This window comes from Penaeus vannamei, chromosome 33, assembly GCF_042767895.1.
Source record: "Penaeus vannamei isolate JL-2024 chromosome 33, ASM4276789v1, whole genome shotgun sequence".
NCBI lineage: Eukaryota > Metazoa > Arthropoda > Malacostraca > Decapoda > Penaeidae > Penaeus > Penaeus vannamei.
Window position 1 is genome coordinate 26,959,067 of NC_091581.1, and position 10,000 is coordinate 26,969,066.

The window sequence follows — 10,000 nt, forward strand, 5'->3', positions numbered from 1 at the left end:
AGAAAATAGAAAGAGTGAGTGCTTGCATGCGAACGTGTGCATTTATGTATGTGCGTGAGACCGAGTGAGTGAGTAAGTTGGAATATATATCATAATTTTCTTTAGGTTATATTTCAGTGGTAGTGTATACTATGAATAGAAAATGCAACATATGCTTAACCCAATCATACTGAAATGGCATCCTATCGGAGCATATCATTGTATAGACTAACCTTCACACAAAAGGTCTTTGGGTTATGTGTAATCAAGCCTGCTCTAAGTTGTGCTTTTTTGGCCTTGGCTACATTCATTAAGGAGAAATAGCCCCTAATAAAAGGCTTAAAGCCTCTTTAACCTTGTATTTAAAAAAAAAGAAAAAATGTTGCAGCCGAGAGCATATACAGTGGGTTAATTTTGTGATTTCCATGCTTTTGATTTTTCCATTAAGCAACGGACTCTTCAAGCATCCTGAACCACTGTTCATTGTAGCACTGGGGGCTCCCACTGTGTGATTGGGTTAGATGGCTCAACTGCCCTTAAGAAGTCTGTTGCTAGTGTGGGTGCATCCAAAGTACATATAATGCATGGAAATCATAGAGAATCAGTGATATACAATAGGCCTTTTGAATGCACTTTTATGATGGTGTTTTGTTTTTATAACCTATTGATTTTGTAAGATATTCTAAATAAATAGGTTGAAAATGTATATTAACTACATGCCAACAGGGAGGGCATGTGCATGCATGCCATGCCCACTGTGTGTTTAATTTAATGATTGTTTTTACATATAGATGGCTCCACAAGTACTAGGTCACCAATGAGTCAGTTACAGGAAATACCTGTCTCACCTGTTCAAAATTTTCCTTGATTTTCGATAATATTTTCTGGTATTTAAATCTGCTGTTAGTAATGTCAGTAACAATATAATAATTGTAATGTTTATAGTAATAATAACAATATTGATATTGATAGCATTAGTAGTTTTTCCCGCTATTTCAAGGAAAGATGAGGTCACACGATCTACTAATTAATTCCTTGTGGCTAAGCACTAGCAGAGCCATCTATGTGCAGAAACATTTAACAAAACGGCACTAAAGTGAATGCAACATTTTCCCTGTGGCATTGAGTCGATTCTATATAATTTTCACATTACTTTATTTTCCATATTATAAAATGTAACATGGCAGATTGAGAAGCAAAGTTGTATATAAGATATATTTGAAACTCAAATGACAGGAAATGTCTTGGTTAGATAAAAATTTACTACCTCACAAAATGCACACACGCACACTCACTCACATTCACACTCATATTCACACTCACACTCATACTCACACTCACACTCACACTCACACTCACACTCACACTCACGCTCACACAAACACACACATACGCATACTTACATACATACATACATACATACATACACATTTTAAACACATTAAAATAAAATTCCCTTCAAGAAGGGCATGCAAGTGTCTATATTTAGTCTAGGTGGATTGGAGATTGTGGATTGCGAGTGTATGTACATGCCATAACCACTGTCATTTTTATTTATTGAATTGTAACAAAACTAAAAACACAACTCCCAAATAATTCCTTCCAGTTTCATCTAATTGAATCGGAAGAAATGCCCTCCCAGCCCTGAAGAGAGAAATGTATATTTTTAGTCATTACTTCCCCTTTATTCTAGGTGGGCTAATCGTACTACGCGACCTGTCCTTCGCCATGACTGTATGCAGCCGCAAGCTCAAGATGTACCATGACCCGCCATTGGCCTGGGTCACGCCCGATGGGATAGTAGTGGCCGAGGGGGGATCCTTAGCCCTAATACCCTATACTGTCAAGGAGTCTAACCTAGCCACAGTGTTTGGTACTAAGGCCTCAGGTATGTATATGTATACGTACACATGTGTGTGTGTGTGAGTTGAATGAGTGAATGAGTGAGTAAGTGAGTTGAGTGAGTGAGTGAGTGAGTGTGTGAATGTGTGAATGTGTGAATGTGTGAGTGCGTGAGTGTGTGTGTGTGTGTGTGTGTGTGTGTGTGTGTGTGTGTGTGTGTGTGTGTGTGTGTGTGTGTGTGTGTGTGTGTGTGTGTGTGTGTGTGTGTGTGTGTATATATATGTATGTATATAAGGACCTAACCCAAGCTCCCTATTTCAGAAGATTATGAATATACCTCAGAAGTTTGTCGCAGTTGGAACCTGGGGACAGAGGAAGCAGTACCCGAGGAAGCGCAGGAGACCATTTACACCAACAAAAGCACCGAATTGACTCACATCATAAGGGAGCTAAGGAAGGACACACTAACAGAAAGCTTGTAAGTTTGTTTTTTTCTTTTCTTTTCTATTCAATTTTTTTCCTTTTTTTCAGATGGTCAGTGTGTTTGTCTGTGAGGTGAATTTTGTTAGTGCGTGAGGTGGTTTGTGCAAATTGTTAAGTTTCTGTGTGTGTGTGTGAGTGTGTGCGTGCATGTTTCCGAGAGAGAGAGACAGAGACAGAGACAGATAAAGAAAGAAAGACAGAGACAGAGAGAAAAACAGAGAGAGAGCAGCAGCAACAGCAGCATTTGTGATTGGTGAATCACTTCACAATCTTGTGACAAATTTCCTTTGCCAAATTTGTAGAAATTAAAAAGTTAGGAAATCTTTATTAAGGGAGTGTGCATGACACTTATGGGAACAATATACTGAATCTTTTAGTCATGTATTTCTGCCTAACGTTGATCAATAGTTCTGTGAATAAATGTTATAAAAGTCAAAATGTGCCACTTTTGGGCATCTGACAGTATTGCAACACGTGAAGTTTATTTAACCCAAGAAGGTGAAAGGTTTCCATAAAATCACACAGTGGTAAAAGAGGTGTATCCTACAAACTATTAGAAGAATTACAACATATATGGAGCGTGACATTATTTTATTGTGAATTTTGATTTATACTGAAATAAAGTCAGTCTTTAAGAATTATTTAGTATTGTAATGACATAAATCACATAGGTTGTTCAATTGTGAGACACTTGCTTAAGAGAACTTTCGCTGCTGGGTTAGTTGGTAACTGTAAGGTGTAGATGGTTGCAGCAATTTCAGCGATTCCTCTGGATGAGGTAGAGTGATGATCTCCTCCAGTGCTGTCAATCAAATAATAGGGCAATTCCACAACAGGAGGGACATGAGGGGAAAAATATAGGAATCATTATTACTTTCTATTTATGGTGGGAATTTATTCACAAGACCCCCAGCTTCCCAGAAAGAAGTTGTTCTAAATTTGCCCCATCATTTTTCTTCATGAATGTGACTCAGATATATGTTACATGTTTTCAAGCCTTTAGACCCCTAAAATAGATTAATTTTACCCTTGCAAAGCTTCTTAATTTAACTTGCTTTCTGGTCCATTTTCACTTGATTTAAGATGCTAGCACTTGATTTAATATGCTAGTACTATTTGCTAGACAATACTTCTCACAATATATAAGAAAAGTTACTGAATTCAAGAACTGTGCCAATGGACAAACTGTAATATCCATCATGTAACGTCCATCACACACAGTTATATGATATATCTTCATTGGGTTTTAGGTTTGACAGTTAACAATTTTTGGTTTTCTGTGACCACCTTGAGTTAATTTTTAGGGGAGAAATACAAATGTATAGCAGCATGTTCTCAAACAATTTGCAAATAGAGTTCGTCTGTCACACATATGTTTTACATATGTTTCTGATTACTGTTAAGTTAAGGATATTTCCTGTTGACAAGAGAATGCTAATGGCATAAGCAAGCCTATAACACAGTATCAAGTGACAAGAGGTAATAAGGGCACCTGAAATAACTTCCAACCCCTTTGAATGTAACATCCATCACTGGAATTACCCAATATCCTCTACGAATCCAGTAACCTATGATGTAGTGATGATGTAGTAATGATGGAGTCAGTAGAGTATGATGTCTGACCAATAGGGTAGGATGTCTGAGTGAGTAGATAATGGATACCAAAAATGACAGGATAATTGTTATTTAAAATAAGATGTACAGATATGCAAACTTTGATGTTTGATTTTCTTGCCTTGTTTACATCGCATCAGATATATGTTAATAGAATTGCTTTGTATAGGTCATACAGTAATGACTGGAAACATAAAACTGGAAGCAAAACTTCCCTAAGCGTCTGTAGTGAAAAAAATATCTACTGAAGGTTACCAATGGTACTGAACTCTTGTTGAAATGAAATAACAGCAAAGTTGTTTTATTTTTAAGCATAATTCAGAAGCATTTGATTTAATCAAATGACTTTATTGCAGTTCTTGTCATTAATGTTTTTTGATGCACATGGGTCTAGTCCTACTCACAAATCCAGGGGTAATGGCTCTGCAAATTTATTTTTACAAGCATTTTGTATTAATTTTTCTTGACAATTAATTAGAAAAAAAAAAATGCTGAATGGGATTATTACATTCTCTACAAATAATCTTTCAAAGAAAACCATTGTGGCATAACAGTTTCAGAGCCAATCAAGACTCGAACGCTCTCAGCCAATCACAGCGCATCCATCAAGCATGAGTTGGTTTTCATGACCGTTTTGTTATTTGGTTTTAAAATGTTACCAGACTGCAAAGATTGAGAACCAGTGGAATAGACAATCCTGGGATATATGTAGTAATTAATAGGAAGTCAAGAATCTTGTGAAAAACGTTATAGATTATTGTTGTCTTATTTATTATTCTAGTAGTAGCACTATCTCTATTATTATTATTATTATAACCATGACAGTCACCATCGTCATCATCTTCACTGTCACTCACTTATGTGTCACTCATGACTGTTGATCTTATCATTTCCTTTATTATCATTTTCCAGATTAGTCACACACCTAGTGAACATCCTGCTGGAGCAGAAAAAGACACGGCTGCTCAACGAGACTCTTGACGCTTTCCGCGACATACCCGAGGCCTGCTTGGTTGACATTGCCAACTACTATCTTAGTTGCAGTGATGCCGATTTTGAAGGCCTCTGCAAATGCCCTCCGATGGAAACCAAGTGCGTCATTCCCGGAGACGAGCCTGAAGGTATTTTAAGGTTTATTATTTTGTGTTTTGTCAAAAGTTCTTCATTTTTTGCCCATTTTTAAGCCTGAATGTTGGTTATCTTTTATTGATTGTTTATTTGTATTTATTTTATTTCTTTTCTATTATATCATTATGATTATCATCATTATTATCATCCTCATTATTATTGGCATCATCATTATTATTATTATTATTTTTATTTTTCCTTTGTTATTATTATTATCATTATTATCATTATTATTATTAGAGCTATTATTTTTATTATGATGATGATGGTGTTGATGTGTATGTGCTTTTATGTTCATGCGTGTGTGTGTGCATGATTATTATTGTTGTTATTATTATTTTTACTGTTTCTATTTTTATTATTTTAACTATTATTATGTGTGTGTGTGTTTGTGTGTTTGAGATTAATAACACAGTTATTGTAAGGCAAGAATCAAAACCACAGGTCATATCAGTCACTTTTCATATCATTTTTCATGCAAAACCATTCTATGTTCTTTACCCTTTTTCTCTTCTGACCCCCAGAAGTCACCTGTCCATTTGGCAAAGCAAAGGCCCATTTCGTGAACGGCCTGTTGCGCAAACCATTCACCGACATCTTGCTGTCGCCGGAACTGTATCGCCTAGGCTTCGACTGTGCCCTGAGCCTCATCCAGTACCTGCATTTCATACTTGCTGCAGGAGAGGTGAGAGGGAGCTGTTGCTGTTGCCGTTGCTTCTGGATGGGGTCTGCGTCACATTTGCAGATTTTAGAATTAGAGATAACTAGACATATATTGATAAATGGAGAGATTCTAAGGGATGAATATTGAATTTTCCTTGCTTGAGTCTGTGCTTCTTCTTGACTGCTTCCTCCTTCCCTCACTTTTCATATTCATAATTTCATTTGTTTTTAATTCTATCCTCCCTCATTAGACTTACAACCCCGCCACTTATCTTAACCCAAACTTTACTCACTCTTACTCTCTCTCTGACTCCTCTCCCCCAGGCGGAACTTGTCCCTGAAGAAGCTTCCCGCGTTCCCTCGGTTGCACAGGCGAGTTCATGGTTGAGTCTCCTTCTGGACACAAAATACCAGCACCTGGTTATGACGTCACAAGTGGACATCCACCGCCTCCTCCTCTCTTGCTTCACTCAAGTCAATAATCTGGTAAGTCGGATACAAGGATTTTTCTAATTCTTATTTTTAGCCCTGTTGCTTCATTTCGGTATATCATTATTGTTGTTTTATATATTGTTTTGACCCCAATTTTTTATTGTTATTATTATTATTATTGTTAGTATTACTGTCATCATTTTTCTTCTTCTTTTTCTTTCTTCTTTCTTTTCACTTTCTCATATATCTTTTCTCTTCAAACAGAGGATCTTCCTCGAAGGTCTTATGGACGTAGAACCCCTCGTTAAGAGAGTCGTTGAGGCCAAGGTTCTCCCGCCACAGATGAATTCCTCATCATATTCCCTTGAACGACTGACCATCACGTGATCCTTTATGTGGTCTTAGAATGTGCTGAATGTGAAAGGAGAAAAATTTGTTAAAATGCTACATTAAAAGTTTTTTTTTTCTTTTTTCTTTGGAGTTTTATTTCTTTACCAATTGTTAGTCACTATAAAGTAAATATTTTCTGTAAGGCAAATAGTGTCCAAGTGAAATTAAGATTTTTCTTCTACTTTTTACAAGTTTTGATGTGGCATCTTTGTCTAAAAATCCTATTCTTTACTTTCAATGTGCATATATTTGCAATCAGAAGACAGTGTAGCCTAACTGTTTTGAAATTTGTGTGTTTCCATTGATGTTGATGAAAGAAAGCTGTTAGATTTTTATAAATGAAAGTTTAGATAACTTGACAAAAAGGAAAGGGAAAGTTTTCAAATTGGAGGTTCTGATTTGATCATTTACATAAACAGAAGGTCTGCGGAAGTGTAATTGTTTAAAGTGATAATTGACTTCTTTACCTATAAATTTAATGTTTCCATTTTTTCTTGAAGCAATCCTTAAGTTGAGGTAGCATGAAGACATTGCAATTTTACCACACAAATATCCATTTCTTCGAATATTTACTGGTAAAGACAAGGTTTTGCATATGAAAACAAAGTATTTTTTTGGTACATAAAACCAAAGAAATGGTGCAAATATGTATTTTACAATATTCGCAAATACAAATGATTATTTCAATATTCATGAATTGAATATCTCATATAAAATACAACCGGTACACTAGATATGCAACATTTTGGCAATCATATGTTTGTCTTCGTTTAAACATCTCAAAACATAATTCATATAATTTGGGGGGAATTATGCAGTTACTGTTGTTGCTTATTTTTATGGCTGTGATAGTTCTCTGTTTTTCATTTCTGTTTAAGTCTGTTCCAGTGTGTCAAAACTTGGATGGGCTCTTGTTAAGTTTAAGATCAGAAGCTGGACTTCTTGCTCACCAACTTAATGTTTATCAACACTAGATACAATTACTAAACGAGGATAATTTTCCATTATAATTTGAGATGTTCAAAAAGTAGTCAACTGTGTTTTAATATCTCTTCAGTCATCAGAACCATGTGTTGTGTAACCTCTAACAATGTTAAGTAATGAATTTGAGGCTGAAGTTTAACATAACATTCTTTCTTATGATTATTCAGAACTTGGTTTCAAAACATACTGAAAATGTATTAGATCCACTGATGAAGATAGCTTAGCCTAAAAGTATGATTGGTCATAAATTTTCCTTCCAATTACATGGGAGTAAAACAACAAACATTAGATAATTTTTTATTAAAGTTTAAAGAAATAAACCATTACATTCTTAGTACATACTTGACAATTATTAGATACATCATCTTGCCTTATATACTACTAATACATTATCTTACATAACCGACGCGATCAGTTATGGTTAGGAAATACAGCTTCCCCCACCCCATCCCTCCTACCTTGGTAAACCACTTCTAATCCGCCAGTGTTGTGAAGTGCACATTTAATGCAGTACATTCGCTCACACCCCAAAAGGAAATCATGGTTTCAAGCGTCAAGGAAACGTCCCTTTTTCACAGTCTTGGAGATGAATGAGAGGCTGTAGGAGTGGAGGGTAGTTCAGTGATAAGAGGCGCAAGGTTGCTTCTCTCGAGTTCCCTCTTGTGGCAGGAGAGAAAGGGGCTTTACACGTGTTTGTGCGGGAAATGACAGTGTCCTTCCTTGAACAAAAAGCTGTGGTAAAGACCTCGCAAGGCTTAAGACGTGCGATTTCTCAAGACAACCCATACAGATCTCACAGTTAGACCTCCATGACGGAAGGCTTAAACATCGGCCTGCATTTCCTGGAAGATCCGAGCAGGCGGTTTCCTCAACCTGCTCGGCGTCGAAGGGCTTTCTGTCGTTGAAGCTGCAGATCGCTTGGTCCCGTTAGTAGGGCACGACGACCCTAGAAGGCGCGGAAGCACTTCGCTGAAGGAAGGCCGACCGCTCATAAGACCCAGTGCATGTTGCGGCGGACGGGCATGCAGTGGAGCCTGATGGGGCCCTTGTACACGTGGTTGCGAGAGCCGGCCATCTTGTGTCCCAAACACCGCTGAGCAATCATGTCGGCCTTCTGCCCGCGGTACACCTTCTCCGTCGTGAAGCTGATGGCCGAGCAGGCGAAGGTGCACAGCTCGCCATTACGGCCGTGGACGCGCTTCAGGCTGTATTCCTCGCCCACCTCGCAGTCCACCACGCGGATGTCGAAGGTCACGGGAACTCCGGGCCCCGCGTCCAGGCCGGGGCAAGCACATGCGTCTGCGGAGAAAGGAAAGGGGGTTGAGAATTCAGAATTCCAATTTTCTTTGGTTCAGTCTGTGAATCAAATTTGCTTTTATTGCACGTGATAAAAAAAAAAAAGTTCTATAAAGGTACTACAGCTTATCTATACGACCATGTTCAAGAAACTAGATATTATATGACTTAATCTATTTGTGAACATATACTGATAAGACCTGATACAACATCAAGATAAAACTTCACAATCACAAGTGCTTCTTTATATAACCATGCAAACAATTTCTACCAATAACATCTGGGGAACGATTCATCTACATAAAAAATTAAATATTCCACGGACACCTCTTAGAAACATAAACAAACCACCAACAGTGAAACAAGAACGCGTTAAAATCCCCCCCAGCTGACCGTGAGTAGCTAACGGAAGGCAAGGCAAACAGAATAGGTAATAGATCCTGGGTATGGGTAATTATCGAGAAGGGAATTGGTGGCCAGGTGTTATGTATGGGGGTGTGGGGTGGGGAGTGGGGGGAAGAGGGTGTAGGAACAAAGCCGAACGGTATTAAATATGGGGTATGGGGGGGTATGGGGAATGGATGTGAGGGGAGAGGGGGCGGTCAGGAAGAGTGGGTATGGGAGTAAAACAGGTGCGAGTCGAGACCCAAAAGTACTTTCATCACTTGACCTTGCTTCTCCTCCCCCCTTTCTTCCTTTTTTCTTGGTGTTTGGTTTAATTTTTTTTATACATATACATTGTACGATTGAAAGTCTACTTGGCGTTCGGTTTACTTTGTATAAATATTATTGTAAGATTGAAAGTAGATTTTGGGTCAACAGTTTTCATGTTTAATTAAAGACTTATCTTTAAACCCTGAGAAACTTCACTATTAAAATGGTACCAATTTTTTTTCTTCTTCTTTCTCTCCCTCCATCCCCTGCCTGGCCTTCTCTCACTTTTCTCTTTCTTCTCCTTTGTCTGTTTACATTCCAAACGTCTGATTTTGGCCTTGGCTGATATGCTTCATTTTGCTCTCCCTCCCCATGTGCTGTTGCTATGCTATATTCTCGTCTCTTTATTAACAATATTCCCCTTCATTTTCTTCATTTTTACTTTGTGTATTTCACCCATGCTTCTGATTCATTCTCTTCATATTGCAATTTTCTAATCCATCTTATCTTTGTGTTTCATTTACTCCTGTTATTT

The 10,000-nt window shown here is 37.6% G+C and overlaps 2 protein-coding genes across 7 annotated transcripts in view; one reads left to right on the top strand and one right to left on the bottom strand.

The window, feature by feature from the left end:
- Window positions 1–6,614, top strand: part of LOC113804002 (nucleolar protein 11) — a 17,758-nt gene extending 11,144 nt beyond the window's left edge. For 4 of the 5 annotated variants that reach the window (XM_027354824.2, XM_027354837.2, XM_027354829.2 and 1 more), the window contains 6 exons: window positions 1,673–1,867; window positions 2,143–2,299; window positions 4,831–5,039; window positions 5,571–5,731; window positions 6,034–6,195; window positions 6,406–6,614. In XM_027354824.2, the coding sequence (XP_027210625.2) occupies window positions 1,673–1,867; window positions 2,143–2,299; window positions 4,831–5,039; window positions 5,571–5,731; window positions 6,034–6,195; window positions 6,406–6,528 (1,007 nt within the window). In that variant the 3' untranslated portion in view covers window positions 6,529–6,614. The remainder of the gene's footprint in view (window positions 1–1,672; window positions 1,868–2,142; window positions 2,300–4,830; window positions 5,040–5,570; window positions 5,732–6,033; window positions 6,196–6,405) is intronic. The other variant, XM_070144923.1, reaches the window with a different exon arrangement.
- A 1,185-nt stretch (window positions 6,615–7,799) lies between these two features.
- LOC113804027 (uncharacterized) overlaps window positions 7,800–10,000 on the bottom strand; it is a 45,721-nt gene continuing 43,520 nt past the window's right edge. For both annotated transcript variants that reach the window (XM_070144926.1, XM_070144925.1), the window contains exon 3: window positions 7,800–8,814. In XM_070144926.1, the coding sequence (XP_070001027.1) occupies window positions 8,504–8,814 (311 nt within the window). In that variant the 3' untranslated portion in view covers window positions 7,800–8,503. The remainder of the gene's footprint in view (window positions 8,815–10,000) is intronic.